The sequence below is a fragment of the Myodes glareolus genome, chromosome 8 (genome assembly GCF_982192425.1).
Source record: "Myodes glareolus chromosome 8, mMyoGla1.1, whole genome shotgun sequence".
Classification (NCBI taxonomy): Eukaryota; Metazoa; Chordata; class Mammalia; order Rodentia; family Cricetidae; genus Myodes; species Myodes glareolus.
Window position 1 is genome coordinate 16,996,219 of NC_142033.1, and position 17,867 is coordinate 17,014,085.

A 17,867-nucleotide genomic window follows, 5' to 3' on the forward strand; every position below is an offset into this window, starting at 1 on the left:
TTTTCATTCCCTAGACCCCAGGTTAAGAAATCTGTGAACTAAGAAAATTACTACTTTTACAAAGCAGTGACCAGAGGGCAAAGGGGAGCATATGACCTGAGTGTGGTGATATTTTCTTTGTGCTATGGCAAATAAAGCTTGCCTAAGGATCAGAGTGTGGCGTGAGCCGGTAGTTAGCCATTTAGGCCAGGCAGTGGTGACCCACACCTCTAATCCCAGCACTCAGGAGGCAGAGGTAGATGGATCTCTGTGAGTTCGAGGTCACCCTGGGATAGTTGAGATTGCTCCAGTCTTAAACAGAACCAGGCGGTGGTGGCTCACACCTTCAATCCCAGCATGAGGGAGGTGGAGGTGGAAAGAGATATGGCTGGGAGGAGAGACGAATATAAGGTCAGGGAGACAGGAGCTCAAGGAATTCAGCCTGAGGATTTATGGAGACAGGATTTTGCCCCATTGGTTCTGAAGATTTTGTAGAAGTAATAGTGGTTGACCGCTCTGCTTCTCTGATCTTTTAGCTTTTCCCCCCTAATGCCTGACTCTGGGCTTTTATTATTAAGACCAATTAGAATTTATGCGACACAGGAGTGACAAAAGAAAAGGACACCCTTTCAGAAAAAGAAGATTATAGCCATGAATGAATGAATCGGAGAGAAAAGAGAGAGGGGGAGTCCATCCCAACATGTAAGCTAAAACCCCAGCGTGAGGCCTGTGTGATCTGTCTTCTCACCACTTTCCAGATTCATCTCGTAAACAATTTTCACTCATTTTCCATGCTTCTGATCTCATGATATAAATAAATCATGATATAATAATCATAATTTATCATGATATAATAAATCCAATTATTTATTGATTTATTAGTTCTGGTGCTGGGGTTCAATTTCAGTGCTTCTTGCATCTAGGTAAATACTTTACCACAGAGTTGCACCCCAAGCCAGTACATCCTTTTCTCAATAAGTTTTTAATTAATTAATCTCGTGTGCGCATGTTTGTGTGCACATATGCACATGGGCCTGTGCATGCATCCATGTATGCAGGCATGCTCTTGCATGCATGGCTAGATACATGGCACAGCTTATGGATAATGGTCAGGGACAACTTGTAGGAATTGGTTCTCCTGCTGTGAGGGTCCTTGGGCTTGAACTCAGGTCTTCAGGCTTGGTGGTAACTGGCTTTGCTTTCACTGGCCCCCACGCCTCCATTTCAAAGAGATTTTTTTTCATAATGCTCCTTTGTCTAAATACATTGTTTGTCCGCTCCTCCTTCTCCCTTTCTCTCTCCTAAGTACTTCCTATGATAGATCTCTGTTCAAAGTAGGGTCTATAGATATACTTTGCAGTGTCTTCAGCCATCAGAGTATGATTGTCTTCCCTCTGTTCTACCTCATGGAAGTCCCATATCCCCAAACAGAAGTTCCAAAGTCAGCTTTTCAGTGGTCTCCTGCATCTCTCGCTGACTGCACAGTACTTCCTTCAAGGTGTGAGGACTGTGTCTGGTTTGCTAACCATTTTCCCAACTACACAGTGCCTGGTACATAGAGAGTATACTTAAAAAACAAATCCTTTCTTTTGGGTAAAATGCTAACGTTTAGCTCAAATGCTATGGTGCTTGAATGTAATTAGCCACATAAGCTCATAGATGATGGCTCTATTAAGAGATGTGGTCTTGTTGAAGTATGTGTGGTCTTGTTGGAGGAAGTGTGTCATTGTAGGGGAGGGCTTTGAGTTCTCTCCTGCTTAAGCATCCCTCAGTGTGACTTTTAAACCATTCCCTGTTCCCTCCAATATGTAGAACTCTCAGCTACTTCTCCAGCACCATGTCTGCCTGCACGCCACCAAGCTACCAGGCTCCTCACCATGATGATAATGGACTGAAAGTCTGAACTGTAAGGGGTCACCCAATTAAATGTTTGTTTTTTCTTTATAAGAGTTGCTGCGGTCACGGTGTCTCTTCACAGCAATAGAAACCATAACTAAGACAACTGTCAAACTTTAAAAAAAATCTACCAAAAAAACTACAAAGAACCAAAACAAATGACATAAAAAGTGAATAAGACACGATAAACTCTGGGACTTTATAAAGCATGTCTGTATAAAAGCATCTAACTTGAAATCGTGTTGTGACAATGTAGCATGGTCTTCTGTCAGATCTGGCCACAGGACAAAATCTGTCTGAAGTAAATTGACATATATATCACACATTCATTATATGTTATAGATGTAGCTCCACAAAACGATAAAAATACATTAATTTTTGTTTTTAAATCACACTAAATACAGCAGTGGTGCATGCCTTTAATTCCAATGGTGCACACCTTTAATCCCAGCCCTAGAAAAGAATATAAGATGGTGATGGTGGGGAGGAGGGAGACAGCTTTCACACAGTGTCCTTCTGAGATTCCAGGAGGCAGGATCTCCATTTCAGACTGAGGTCGAGGTAAGAGCCAGTGACTTGCTGTTTTGCTTTCCAGATCTTTAGGCTGAGCCCCAATTTCTGATCCTGAGTTTTTATTATTTGTGCTTCAAGCATTGAATGAAGTCAGGACAGGACCTCAAACAGGGAAGGAACATGGAGGCAGGAACTGATGCAGAAGCCATGGAGAGCTGCTATTTACTGACTTGCGTCTATGGCTTGCTCAGCCTGCTTTCTTATAGAACCCAGGACCACTCTCCCAGGGCTGATGACACCCATGGTAGGTTTGACCCTCCCCATCAGTCACTATTTAAGAAATGCCTTACACAGATACCCGTAGGGGAGCACTGGGTTGAACTCACAAAGTCCAGTTGAAGAGTGGGAGGAGAGAGAATATGAGCAAGGAGGTCATCTTCTTGACTATGATGGGTTCACCCACTGAAACAGTCTAACTGATCTAATGGGAGCTCACCAACTCCAGCTGGACTGAGAAGGAACCAGCATAGGACCAAACTAGACCCTCTGTGTGTGGCTGACAGTTGTATGGCTGGGGCAGAGTAGGGGCCACTGGCAGAATTTTTCCCTACTGCTTGTACTGGCTTTTTGGGGAACCTGTTCTCTTTGGATTGATACCTTGATCACCCTAGATATAGTAGGGAGGGCCTTGGTCCTTCCCCAAAGCAATGCGCCCTATCCTCTCTGAGAAGTGGATAGGGGGAAGGTGAAGCGAATGGGAACTGGGATTGGTATGCAAAACAAAAAAAGATAGTTTGTTTCCTTTTTAAAAAAAATAAAAAAATTTAAAAAAGAAGTACCTTAGAGACAGATCATATGGAAGCATTTTCTCAATTGAGGTTCCCTCTTTTCAGATGACTGCAGTTTGTGTCAGGTTGACATAAAACTAGCTAGGACATGGGGACAGGACTTAGTTACCTTGAGTACATTTAGACTGGAGAAAAAGTTTAGGGAGTATTAGCTTACACATGCTAATATCCATGGGTAATTCTGGATCTTAGTGGGATTAGTAATACAGGCTGTAGAATCATTATCTTTAAGCATAGTTGGGGGAACTGGAAATAGAAAGGCAAAATAAAAATAGGGGAAAGATCTGAACTTATGGGAAACTCCTGATATTTAAGAGTCATGAAGAAGAAAGACCTATAAAACACTTAGTAAGAATAACTAGACAGATAAAATAACAGTCAAACGGTTATGATGGGAAATAAAGAAAATGGTCAGTGGTGCTTGTGGGAAAAGAACCTTGTCTGCTTCCACTGATGTTGCTCTCAGTAAAGAATCATGATGCATGATTCATTCCTGGTCTTTTTCTACATGTGCGGAGGCAAGTGAGTAGTATAATTACTAAATCTGTGAAGAATGTGTGATTTAAGCTGTTTTCTAATCACATAATAAGACTGTCCAGAGATCAAATTCTCTTTTAACCCTTCACGGTGTTTTTGTCAAACATTTTTGGGAACTGTAGCTATAAATTTTTCTTTTTCTGGAAGGCAACCTGCTTGTGTATATATATATATACACACACACACATATAAATGTTTTAAGATGTTTTATTTTTAATTGTGTGTGTGTCTGTGTGTGTGCTATAAGTGTGAATTGTAAATATAGGTGGCTATGGGCACTTCGAATTGCATGCAAGAGGCAAGAGCGGCATGTGCTCTTTTTTTTTTTTTTTTTCAAGACAGGGTTTCTCTATAGCTTTAGAGCTTGTCCTAGAACTAACTCTTGTAGACCAGGCTGGCCTCGAACTCACAGAGATCCACCTGTCTCTGCCTCCAGAGTGCTGGGATTAAAGGCATGTGCTACCAGTATGCGCTCTCAACTACCTCTTCAGTTCTATTAGTGAAGAATGTGCAACATCAGGCAACTTGGCAACTATCACTAATAAGGTAATAGTTTGGCTTATGTTTGCATTCCACCCCCCCCAAACTTTTTGGAAATTCTTACATTGGGACTATCCTTAGAAACTTTAATAATAGATGGCTAATATCCTAAGCATCAGGTAAAGCTGGGACTCCAAATTACCATCTCAAGCTGTGTGTGGTGGTGCATGTTTGTAATCCCAGCACATGGGAAGCTGAAGCTGAAGCAGGAGGATCAGTGTAAGCACTGTAGCTCCAGTGGGAAGGTATCCTGGCAGCTGGGAGCCAAGGAATACCACAAAGACGCTGTAAAAGTAGGAATTTACAGCCCTGATCCAAGGAAATGTATCCCCTGTGCAAGTGTAACAACTCTGCTCCAGCAACTGCTAATTTCCCCAGCGGAATTGTATCAGCTCTGCTTAGGTCCCTCAGAATGTAACAACTCGGCTTCACTGGGGGAAAGTTTCCCAGGCCGAAGTGTGTTACAGTGCTGCTCTGCTCCAGCAAAAGAAACTGGGCTCCATTTCCTGCAAAAAATGTCACACCACACAACAAAACCCACTCAAGAGATTTACTGGAAAGGAAGAATTCAGAAGGGTGACTGTTCAGCAAACTGAACAGGGTACAGACTTTATATGAGATTTCTTGAGGGAGACGAGGGCAGAGTTTTACAGGATGGTTTAGGATTGGTGGATTTTTGTGGTCTTATTCTGGGACAAGTTCAGGGATTGGTGATATTTCGTGCTTAGGGATCTTGGGGATCGGTGGGCTCCAAAACCCTGTCTCATAAAACACAAACAACCAACCCCATCATCTTCCTTGATAAAGTTCTGTAGTTTCTCAAAGGAAGATAACTAAGTATTTTATGATGGGATACTTTAGTTTGGATGTGGGCTGAGTATCTTGTGTTAGCCTGACATTTGAATGAGTGGGCCCTAATAGGAGATATATAAATCAGCCAGGGTTCTACCTTTGAAGGGACTAAGAATGTATTAATATAAGCAAGAGTAAACTGTACCAAACCCTGTGGTTGGTTGTTTTTTTACTCTTTGTCTCTTTGGGAGCCAAAGAAAAACACAGAAACCTACTATTACTTATAAATGCCTGGTATTAGGTTGTCTTATTTCTAGCCAGCTTTTCTTCACTTAAATGATCTCAATCTACCTTTTGCCTCTGCACCTTTTCCTTTATTACTTCTGTAACCTTACTTTCACTCTTACTTCGTGGCTGGCTGTGTGGCTAGGTGGTTGGCCCCTTTTCTCACTCATCATTCTCCCTTGTTCGCAGATTTGTCCTTCATTTATTATCTCTGCCTGCCAGCCCTGCCTATCCTTTCTTGCCAAGCTATTGGCCGTTCATCTAGTTATCAGACCCTTCAGGTGCTTTAAACAGGCACAGTAACACAGCTTCACAGAGTTAAAGAACACATCTTTATACCATTAAACAAATGCTCCACAACATAAACAAATGGAATACATCTTAAACTAATGTTCTACAACAAACTCCTGAAAGTTCTTTTGAAGAAGTGATGTCTTGCTCTCCTGCTTACTCCAAGATGGTGCTGTTATTCACCAGAGGCCCACCCAGTAAGAATATCCAACCTTGAACTTTCAGCCTCCAAATTGTAAGCAAAATAAACAACTTTTTAAAAATAAGTGGCCTGCCTCCAGCATTTTTTTTTGTAATGAAAAAAAATGCACTAATATAGAGGGGGTGATTCTTGTTAACTCTGGTAGTTTGGATTAATTGGCCCCTGTAGTATCATAGAGAGTGGCACTATTAGAAAGTGTGGCCTTCTTGGAGGAAGTGTGTCACTCTGGGGGTGGCCTTGGAGGTTTCCTATGCTCAGAATACTGCCCAGTGTCCCAGTCAACTCCCCGTTGTCTGCAAGATGTAGGTATCTTAGCTACTACCCCAGCACATTTGTCTGCATGCTGCCATGATGATAATGGATTGAACCTCTGAAACTCTAAGAGTCACTCCAATTAAATATTTTATTCTGTAAGCTTTGCCGTGGTCATGGTGTCTCTTCACAGCCATAGAAACCGCTTACTACAAGGTTCACAGTCCTTATGTTAGTGGTCTTGTTTTCTCTCTGAGAAGTAGTTTGTTCATAAAGTATGTTAGAACTAAACAATCACAGGACTTTGGAAGACTTGGTGCTTCAGTTAGCAAAATTCGGATGAAATTTTAGTTGGCAGCTGATCATTTGAGTTTTTGGTGAATGTGGTTTAGAAGCCAAAAGCAGAGATAATTTATTAATCTGATGCCTTGTGATCCTACATGTACTGCATGTAGCCAGCAGCACACCTGGCTAAGTTAATAAGCTGTAACCCTGGGTTGGAAGTGTACATCATCTCTTGTACCTGGAAGTGAAGGGGTGAAGAGTTGGAAATAGGAAAAAAAAATCACTGAAACCCTAGAAAAGGCTGGCCCCGATCATTTCCTGCCTCTCTCGATGAACAAGCACATGGCGCTGACAACGTGGGACAAGCAAGCTCTAGTGTGAAACTCCCCACTGACATATCAGGGTGAGGAGACAGATACCTCAGCTGCACTACCTCTAAGTTTAGCTTTTAGTTGAAAGTTTTGGAGGCAAAGGCCAGAGCAGAACACTTAGTTCTAAGTTTGGCTGATGAAGAAAGAGTAGACACTGCACTGTAACACACTGCTAACTTGTCACCAACCAACCTGGTACCTATGTAACATAGTATTTTCTAAGCAATATTCAACTCCTGATACAGATTTTCTGAATTGTGGTGTTTAGCTCTTATTACATAAAAATTCTCAAACCTCCATTTTCTTTCCTATAAGAAGTACAAAAAAAAAAGGGTGTTTCTCACTGGGGTGGCCTCCTGCTACAACAGTGTTTGAGTTACTGAAACACTCTCTTCAGATCTAAGCTCAGCAACATATGCTTTCAAGGTTATATGCTCACTGGTATCAAGGTAGTGGAACATAAAAGCTCAGTAGGTTCCTTTAAGCCTGGAAATGAGCATATTGTTGCCGTTCATACTTTTTCTAGAACTCAGTCACTTGGATATAAGCACATGAGAAAACGTGAGATTTGGTTTATTCTGTGTGCCCAGGGAAAAATTAATAAATGGTCAGTCAGTATTGCCTACAAAGCCCACAAAGGAAGAAAACATAAAAAAAAATACTAAGTACAAAAACTATTTAAAAATAGATAAAAGCCATGCCAGGGGATTTGACTGTTCTAATAGTTTGCCTTATCTGACAAGTTCCAACAAGGTCATCATCTCATTCCTAAACCATAAAGCAAAAATTTTTTCCAAATAATAAAATTACATTAGAGAACATTTTTGATAGCAGGACAGATACAGAAGACCATCAAGAGTTGTTGAGCAAATTTTGATAGGAAGACACCAGATCTAATTATTTTTAAAAGAAAATGACTGTAAAAAAAATGAAACTGAGTAAAAGTTACAAAAACGAGCTACAGTTTGTGAAGGACTGAAATCAGAAAAACATAAAACAAACAAAAAAACCAGACCAATAAAGAGACTGGAACCAGACTAAAGTTAGAGAGTTGATCTCACATAAGGGTGAGGAGTTTTGCCATTCTCTCAATCCTGACAAAAGATCATCATGTTTCTAGCATTTGGAAAATTGAAGGAATTTATAGTCAGTGGCCTTAGTCTCTTGTGAAATGTAAAGTCACTCATACAATGAAATGGGACTGCGATTTAAAAATTGCAAAGGGTATTCACGTGGAAAGTGAGAAAAGGCGCTGAAGAAACTATAAAATGCAGAAGATTCAGCTGAAACTAAGATTGTAAGATACATAATTGTTTTTTTTTCTTTGTTCTACAGCAGAATGCAACAAATACAGGGGAAAGTAACAGGCAAATGGTTAGCATGTTGCATGTATGGCTACATAGCACACCCTACACAAGCGCAGCCCCTGGAGACACAGACTTTGATTTCATAGATTACGCACATAGTAGGCACATGTAGTTTTTGCTTGAATGAATTGATTTAGTCATCACCAATTCTTCTGTGGTACTCTGAGGAGTACTGGCAACTGCCCACATTTCATATGGTATGCCAGTGCTAAAAAGAAGAAAATGAAAAAAAAATTCAGGCATCCAGCTAAACTTAGCAATCTTAAAATGGCAACTCTGTCAGTTGAGGCAGTTTTTATCTCGTGCCAGCACACACGTCTTTGATGTTTGCTTCCTTTTCCTTATGCCACTACTCGTACTAGACCAGAAATGGCTAATTCTGAGTTCAATAAGCTACATAAACACGACATGGTGGGTGTGCAGACCAATACAATCTCAGCAGTTGGGAGGCGGAGTGAGGAAGATCGCCAGTTCAAGGCTAGCCTGGGCTACACTGGAGGTTTTTGTTTCAAGAGGAAAGCTACATTTCAAACGGTCTGCAAGTTTTCCAGGTACTTAAAATGAACTCAGAATTCAGACCGAGATGCACAGAATGATGGCACAGCTCCTAAGCTCCCATATCCACCTCTTCTGAACTGCATGGTCTTAGACTCCACTAAATTCATATTACAAACGTGTAAAAGTCAGGTTCAGGAAGTCTATGACCCGAGACTAAACTCTGGCGAGGTATTAAAGTGAGGACATGACCGCTGCAAGGTATGGTTGAGGGGAAGCTCAGTTTGTTTTGGGCCCGCCAGGAGTCTCTCTCCTTACACGAAGTCATCTCTGAAGATCCAAAGCCCTCTAGATTTGGCGGTGGAGAAAATGGCCAGGCAGGAAAGTCTGTCCAGAAGGTCCGGGGCGAGGCCCCACCTCCCGGATCTGGAAGCCGGGCCTCCCACTAGCACAGCTGCCCCGGGCTTCCGCGCTCGCCTCTCACTGCACCCGGGCCCACTGCTCTCCATGCCACTGCCTCGGCTTCCCTGAACCCCGCACGATCGTCTGGGGGGCGGGGGAGAGGTCCCCGACTGCATGCCCGTCCGATCCGCACTTTGGACGGGCAGGCGGCGGCGCGCGCGCGGACCGCCGGGACGCGGGTTGATGGCGTCACTCGCGCTTCCGCCTGCGGCTGCGTTCTAATCAGAAGCCAGGAAGGAAGGAGGGAGGGCTGCAGGGCTGTGTGTGGGGGAAGTAGCGAGAAGACGAGCCATCCCGGCGCTCGCTCGTCCGCCCGTGGCCCCCTGCCTGCCGTCCCCGCTCCAAGCCCCGTCTCCCCGGCGGAAGCCACACCAGGAGCCCTTCCCCGGCCGCGGCTCCTCCAGGACGCCCGCTCGGCTTTCCCGGGCACGGCGTTCACGCTCCACCTCGCATCACCCCCCCCCCCCCATCGCCCTCCCGCCCTCCTGCTCGCTCCTTCCCTCCCTCCTTCCCTCCCTCCCATCGCCAAGCTCCCCGCCCTTAGTATCGCGAGACGAGGTGAGAGCTGGCGGAGCGGCGGCGGCGGCGGCAGTAGAGGTGACCGAGGCGGTGGCGGCGGCGGCCCGGAACGCTGTGTCGGCCCCGGCGCGGCCGAAGTCGCGGTAGAGAGGAGCCCCCACGCCCCTCCCCCGTCCGCGCCCCCCCTCTTCCCGCGGGGATGGAGAAGGCGACGGTTCCGGCGGCGGCTGAGGGAGAAGGGAGCCCCCCGGCGGCGGCGGCAGTGGCGGCCCCCCCCGTGGCCGTGGCGGCGGCAGCAGCAGCAGCAGCAGCGGCGGCGGCGGAGGTCGGCGGTGGCAGCGGCGGTGGAGGGGCTCGCTCGGCCTCGTCTCCTCGTGGGATGGTGCGCGTCTGCGACCTGCTCCTGAAGAAGAAGCCTCCACAGCAGCAGCACCACAAGGCCAAGCGGACCCGGACTTGCCGACCCCCCAGCAGCAGCGAGAGCAGCAGCGACAGCGACAACAGCGGCGGCGGCGGCGGAGGAGGCGGCGGCGGCGGCACCAGCAGCAACAACAGCGAGGAAGAGGAGGACGACGACGACGAGGAAGAGGAGGTTTCTGAGGCAAGGGCCGGGTTTCACCTCGAGTGGGGGGAGGAAGGGGCCCTGGAGGGCCGAGGGTGGGAGGGGACTGGCGGTGGGACCGAGTCCTCCGGGTGGAAGATCTGTCTTGGGGACCGGGCTGTCGACTGCCCCCTTTCTTTGCTCGGCCTGAGTCGTGAGGTGTGGGAATGTGGGGGAGGGTAGCTGACACGTGGGGGTGGGAGGACCACAGAGTGCAAGGAGTTGGTGAAGAGCTTGTTATCCTAGGATGCTTCTCACGGTCGAGGGAGGGAGGAGGGATTGGTTCCATTCCCGGGTTGCACGTTGGAGCAGGAGGGTGGTCTCTCCGGGGCCAGTAAGGCCACCTCATTCCCGGGGCGGGGGCGGAGCCAAAGCGGGAGGGGTAAGATAATAGGTAGGAGAGTCTCTTGGGGGACGCCTGCGAGGTTGGTAGTTTTCTGTCAGCGTAAGGTGGAGGAGTAGTTTTGGAAGGGTGCTGGTAAGGTTGTAATGGACTCGGCGCTAAGTATTTGTGTCTGGGAGAGACACGTGAGAAGCTGTACTTTTCCATACTGTTTTGCTGCAGGCCCTTTTTTTTTTTTTTTAAACTGTTGCGGCTGCTGAAGTAATCTTAACTTACTCGATTTATGAAAGGCTTTGGATGAACCGATCTTATATCTGTATGCATTTACAAGTGGCTTAGTACATAAAAATTCTGTTTGATGCTCTACGTGCATACGTAATACATCATCTGGTTCTCTCTTAGTAAGAAATAATCAAACCAGATCCCACTTTTTTTTTTTTCCTTTTCAAATACACGAGGAAGAAGCGACTGCTTTGCACCTAGGCTTGGTTGTAGTGGTTAGGATAGGAAGGCCCTGGGATTTGTCCTAGTGATCTGGTTTCATAACTGTTTGTAGTTGTTCCTGGGCCTACAGACAGGCGGCGTTGTGGGATCTTGTTCCTCAAAGAAGGCCTTTTAACCCAAAAGCTTAGTGAACCATGCTGATAGGCAACTAAGACTTCCCAGTTATTAACTCCGAAAGTAACCTTCTTGTCAGTGCTCTGAAATGGAAGCTTTGAACATCTTAATGTGGAGAAAGGAGGAACTTAAGGCAGCAGAGGAAAGCAGCTGTAAAAGTTGATTAAAATTAAGTTCTAAGAGAAGACTAATGTGATTAACCAGAACTTCTGCCTGCTGCTTGTTTCCTTCCCCAGACGTAGAGCCTGGCAAGAGCCTCTTCTTGAGGTCATTTTTTTTTCCTTTTCCCCATCCAGGTTCTATTTAAATAGAAAAACATCTTAGAAAGGGAATGGGATTCACCTGTTCGCAATAAGCCCAAGCATACTTATTTTTTTCTTAGATCTGACTTCTAAGAGTAGGCATACATACATCCAGACTTCTCCCCTGTGTTATTTCTGTTTGGCCTATTGTAGGTAGTTTTTTAATTGGATGTTTTCCGACAGTATGTTGCCCAGGCTTCATTAGAAGTATTGGAGACAAGCGACAACACAAGAGAAAACAAAACTTTACTATTGAAAGAATGATGAGAAAGATGTGATGGAATCCTTATCTGTTTTGATACTTAGAAGTAACCAGTTTTATAAACCTCAGACGTGGGAAGCATTTTCTCATACTTCAGCTCAGCCTTTTTATTTAAAGAGCAAGGCAGAAAGGAAACTGGTTGTGTCTGGTAGTTGCAAAAGTAGGAATCAACGTTTTTACAGACGTAGAACAGTACTTTGAAAGTGATTTATTTCCTTGTGTCTCCCTTCTGATCTGTTTCAAAATCTGGTGCTGAATTTCAGGTTTAGCAGCTGTGAGCAAAATACCAGTATGAAGATTTTAAGTTTTCTAACTTAACTGGTTTGGAACAAGGTCATATGCTTAATGTAATTCTTAAGGGAATTTTCTGCTGCAAATTCTACATACCTACATGCACTAGTTTTGTCTACTGCAACATGACCTAATCACTCCTTAAGTTTTATATGTAGGTTGGGGTTTTTTTTTGATCTGAAAATAAGTATTATTTATATTAACTTTGACCAACTAAGATAGTGTTGATTCTTAGTGTGTTTTGCAATGCCATCTGCATAAACAATAGGTTTGTCATTTGTTGAGTGAAGTATGTGTAAGAAAAGTTGAGCCATTAAGAAATGTATACAAGACATCGTGACTAGGCAAGACAGAAGGAGCAGTTTTTCTCTCAGTACTTGCCTCGTTCTTTGATCAGAGTGAGGAGGCAAGCCTTAGGGCGCTGTACACCGTAAGTCAGCTGGGTGACTTGTGCAACGCTTGCTTTCCACTTTCGTTGTCCCGACATGTCATCAGAAGTTTAATTTGTAGGACTTTGGAAATGTATGTTTTTTTTTCTTTTCTCCAAATACATTGTTTTAGCCTACGCAGTTTAAAAATGCAGATAACATGGTACTTGAACTAATTCTTCAGTAAAAAAGAAAATCACCAGATTAGGAAGGACTATGAAAGCTTATACTTGTGCGTGTTTAACTTGAAAGCATGATGAATGTGAACGATGATATAACATGACACCACCACATTGGTGTTTTTGAAGAAGTGTTAGCTGGATGTTCGCTAGTTGAAAGAGGCAAAAATGGAAGAAAAGGAAAATGGATTTAAGTGCCAGCTTTAAGTACCTGGTTGAGGAGGTCTCCCCCAAGTGTTTTAGAACAGGATGGTAATGTTCCGATGCTTGCATAGCCTCAGCTGGACCTGGAAAGAACGTACGAGATCAAAAACCTTCTCTATCTCTTGCCTTCAGTTTGATACAAGACCTTAGCTCTAAGTTGAAAATGTCATTTTCTAAGCTTTCAATGGCCTCCTGACTAGTAAAGAACAAAATATGTTTCTTAACATAAAAACCATGTTGCACTGCTTTCGAAATTAGAGAAATAAACTAAATATTACAAGAAAAAGATGAAATTGCAAGACTATGCTTCATTTCAGAAATAACATTGCATTCTATTGAACATACTTTTGGATATGAGTGAAAGCTTTTTTTAAAAGCAGAATTGAAAGAGAGGAAATATTAAAGACAAGACTTTTAAGTGGAAGAGCAGTGTTTTTGTTGAAGAGGTGGTATAAAATAGAAGATGGTAGAAGTTGATCAGAATTCCACCAGTATGTGTAGGAAAGATGTGGTTTTCACATTAAGAGATGACTTAATGAAGGAGTTTAGACTGTGGGGCCAAGTGAATAAGTACTGACAGTATTGAAAGGATTTGCAAGGCTAATAGACTTTTAGCTGGGGAAAAGGTAGTTGAGAAGGAGGGAGAAGGGAAAAATACTCAAGTTAGACTCTTGAAACTATTTTTTTTTTGTTTGAAAATGTTAGATTCCTCTCTTGTAAATGCATGAAATCTCAGATTATCCAAAAGAAACTTGCCTGTACTGTTGCCCAGTTCTGTTTCAACTTATGCAGCATTATTTATAAAATAGATAATCTTTGAAATATTATTGTCTTACCTTCTGTTTAGAGAGGACTTGATTAAGAACAGAAAAAAGGAACAACATACGGAAATGTTCAGTTAATTAGTACCAGTTCTAGGGAGAATCCAGAGTTCATTTAGGAAACCATGAGTTCCTTCCTTTCTTGTAACCACAGCCTGTGAATAGCTGATGTTTGGATTTTAACATCTCTCAATTTCTCTCTTTTGCTCTCTCTCTCTCTCTCTCACTCTCTCTCTCCTCCCTCCCCCCCCCCCCCTTTCTTTTTTAAAAGACATCGTCTCACTATATAACTCTGGCTGGCTTAGAACTCACCCTGTGGACCAAGCTGGCCTTGAACTCACCAAGATCCACCTTTGTCTGTCCAGTGCTGGAATTAAAGGCTTATGCCATTATGCCCAGCAACATCTCTAAATTTCTTAATTTATCTTTGACTAATGAAACTTGCCTAGGTGTTAGATAGAAAACAACTTAAACTAATTGTCATTGACTGTTGAATGCCTGATGACTGCTTTAAACTTCCTGCTTACGTTTATATTCTAACAGCATAGTAAAAACTAGTACTTGAGTGCCCACTGTGTGTGAAGACTTAGCTAATGAGTATGAGCATGGACTGTGTGTGGTCAGTTCTTTGATCTATCACTTACTAGTTCTATGGTCTTGGTCCAGTTCTTTAACCCTTCTAGCTCATTTTCTTATATGTAAATTGTGGTAATAGACCCCTCTTTATAGCACTGTTAATAAAGTGAAAGGAGTTAATAAAGTTTTCATGTTTTCTCATTTTGCATTCACCATGACTCTATGAATTAATTAGGTATCACCATATTTATTTCATTATTCAGAAAACGCGTTCTTACTGTATGCTCAATAGTCTGCATTGAATAAGCTGTGAATAAACAAAACTTTTAAGATATGTAAGTTAAAAATGTATCAAGGAGTAAACAGGTGAAATGTAAGAATGACATTAAATTTTATATATAATATGTGGTTAATTATATATTCTGTTTAAGGAATGCTAGTTTGGAAATGTTGTGCAGGGCCGGTGAGATGGCTCAGAGGGTAAAGATGTTTGCTCTCAAGCCTGACTTGAGTTTGATCCCAGAAGCTCACATGGTGGAAGGAGAAAACTGACTCCCTCAAGTAGTTCTTTGATCTTTTATGATGATATTAGCATCCCCCGATGTTTCTTTGAGTGTTGGGACTTTATTTTGCAGACAGAGATACTGGTTTAAAATAGATTTAAGTAACTTTGTGAGGGATGTATTTCTATTAAGTGTCAGAACAGGATTTAATCTGAATTTGTCTGATTCAAAATAGATCCATTTGTTTATCATTCATTTATTAATTATGGTAAAAGTAATAAGATTTTCTTTAAAATAGGGGTTATTATCTTAGAGTCTGGATAGAGTAAGTAGTCTGAAATTACAAAGATTATTTTATTTATTTTAGTTGTTTTTTTTACCCCAGTTTTTCTTTACTTTCTTCTGTAGCCCATCATAGCTCTGCCCACCTTTTTATTAGATACTGAGAAAGACCTGTGAGTCTGACATCCCTTTATTTGGGTCTGACTTTCACAAACTGTCTCTGAGAAGGAAGTGATGTCAGAGAAGTGGTGGGGTAGGTTAGAACGTAGGACTGTCAGGTCTGAAGGCAGAAGCCTGGCTTTATTACTTACGTCTTGTCCTGTAAGGTAGTGTGTATTGTGTAAATTTTAGTCTTACATGTTAGATTTTTCAGGAAGCCAAATTTCAAGTATGAATATTACATAAATACTTTTTGGCTACTTTGGAAAATGTTCGGAACTTCATATCTTAAAAGAATTTTTTGTAGCTTTTTATATTGGACCCATACAAGATATTTTAATTGGATTATAATTCTTAGTTTAATTGCCCCAAGCTTTATTGTTATCAGAAGTGTATGAGAATGCGCCAGATGTGATTTTCTTTGATTTTTTTAAAAATAATTTATTGAAAGCAGTATTTGTATTTTCATAATTGTCAACATTGACTAAAATTATATGTTTTTGTTTGGATTGCTTTTGACATTTTTTTTTCATCTCTTACATATTGTGCTTCTTTTTTTCTTAATGATTTTTGTGTGCTTTTTATATTTGTGGGTATTCTTTATATATATTATTATCTTTATATTTTCACAATATGAAAAAGTATTTTGCTTAGTAAGTTATTATTTTATTACTCATAAGACACTCCACACAAGAGACCTTCCTTGACCCTATATGTAAACAATTCTTAGAACTTTTCTTTTGGTACTATGTATTTTGCTTTTCAGAGGTAACTAGATAACCTCTGTTTAATTAATTGTGATAATTTCTTTCCTACTCTTTACATAGCAGTTGACCAGTCCTGCTTCTTAAAAGAGCTTTAGCCTTTTCTTGTTTCTTTTTCTCCTGTTCCTGTGTTAACTAGCTGTCTTTAGTTGATCTTCTTGCTTCTCCCATCCACATCAGTGCGCATCCTTTGATTATTTACTGCTATTTTTTTTTTTGAGTCTGATCTTTAGGTGATTTTTGTACTATCTGTATGTCAGTCACTCTAAAGTTTACATCTCCAGTCTAAATTTTTGTTCTTGACAACTGAGCTCATACTTCTGTTCATCCACTATTTGTACACACCTTTCTTCCCACACCCAGTCTTTCCTTTAAGTAAATCAAGTCAAAGTCCCACTCAGCTATTCTATACAGCTCCAAGTAGATGTTACTAGTTCAGTACTCTGCAGGCAAAAAGAGAAGGAAAGTCTCTGTTGCCTAACCTATTGTCCAGTGAGAATAGGAATGGGGTAACTGTGATCAAAGTTCCTTTAGAGAAGAAGAGAAGGAGGCAAACAGCAGTCATTGGCTAGATTAATAATGAATTGCTTCTGGGGCAGCAGTTGTGAGAGCTGTATGCTGGCATCTACAAATTTCTTAGTTTGCCTCATTTCTTCCCTTTGGGAGGAATGTTTTTTGACTGTTGTCTGTGTCCTCGACTTTGCTTTTTGGGTGGCTTTTTATTGACCATGTCTGAAATGTAGTAGGCATTGGAGAATATGACAGCCCTAGGAACATCATTGCTCTGTAGCCCTGTGTATCGTGTAGTTCAAGTTTATGATACATAGGGGGGTCAAAGGACAACTTTCTTTCCCATGTTTTCTCCCTATATCCCATTCAATCCTCATGTAACAAGTGGGTTCTCTTTCTTAAATGTAGGCCGTTACTTGAATACTTTTCTTTCAATAATATTTTTAGCTCCTCCTTTGTCATTCTGAGCTAAAATGTACTGTGTTGGGGTCTTTGACTTAGGATGTTCTTCCCTTGGCTCTTGACTTTTCTTTTTCTTTAAAAATTTTTATTTTATGCACATGGATGTTTTGCCTGTATGCAAAACATCTCTCTCTATATATATGTCTATCTATATATATATATGTCTATGCACTACTTGCATGCCTGTGGCTTGTGAAAGTCAGAAGGGGTGTCGGATCCCCTGGAACTGGAGCTGCAGGTAATCATGAGCTGCCATGTGGTGCTGAGAACTGAACCTGGTCCTCTGGATGAGCAGCCAGTGCTCATAACCACTGAGCCATCTCTACAGTCCCTCTTGATTTTTCTTGATTCTACCCTTCAGGATTCAAAGTAGAATCTTCAGCTCTAGAGATTTTTGAGGGAGACTTGCCCTGTATCTCCTCTTCTACCTTTGCATTTCGGCCTCTAAATTGACGAGAATGAGAAACAGATGTCCTATATTGGTCTTTCACTAAGCTTTAGCAGTAAATGTGTGAATGGATTTTGAAACCTGTTAACACTTTTAAAAGGGGCGTGTTTACTTGTTTACTGTGCACAAATATCAAATAGCCTTTTTTCCCGTGTCCACATCAACATTAATCATTAGTTGAAGCTTGATTTTGTGTGTGTGTGTATGTCTGTGCCAGTTGACATGGACATATGTTTGTGTAGGATCAGGATGTATTTCTTGATTGCTCTCCCTACTGCACTAAAGCAGGATCTCTTCTTACTTTGACCCAGAACTTACTAATTTAGCTGTTATGGCTAGCTAGCTTGTTCCAGGGATCTGCTGCCTGTTTCTGCTTCCCATATGTTGGGTTTACCAGATGGGCTGCCATGCCTGCTCAACTTTAACATGGGTGATGGAGACCCAACTCTGTTCCTCCTGCTTGCAGAGCAAGTGTTTTCC

The 17,867-nt window shown here is 42.2% G+C and overlaps 2 protein-coding genes across 6 annotated transcripts in view; one reads left to right on the plus strand and one right to left on the minus strand.

Moving 5' to 3' along the window:
- Positions 1-6,267: 6,267 nt before the first annotated feature.
- On the minus strand, positions 6,268-9,417 carry LOC146893783 (uncharacterized). The gene is made up of 2 exons (XM_085691657.2): positions 8,972-9,417; positions 6,268-8,366 (listed from the first exon to the last, which is right to left on the minus strand). Exons 1-2 carry the CDS (start codon positions 9,229-9,231, stop codon positions 8,246-8,248), a joined length of 381 nt encoding a protein of 126 aa, XP_085547783.2. The 5' UTR covers positions 9,232-9,417; the 3' UTR covers positions 6,268-8,245.
- A 309-nt stretch (positions 9,418-9,726) lies between these two features.
- The window catches only part of Ankrd17 (ankyrin repeat domain 17), a 136,377-nt gene continuing 128,236 nt past the window's right edge, over positions 9,727-17,867 (plus strand). For 2 of the 5 annotated variants that reach the window (XM_087908882.1, XM_087908883.1), the window contains exon 1: positions 9,728-10,235. In XM_087908882.1, the coding sequence (XP_087765008.1) occupies positions 9,834-10,235 (402 nt within the window). In that variant the 5' untranslated portion in view covers positions 9,728-9,833. Of the gene's footprint in view, positions 10,236-17,867 lie in introns of all 5 variants that reach the window. The other 3 variants (XM_087908885.1, XM_087908887.1, XM_087908884.1) reach the window with 2 other exon arrangements.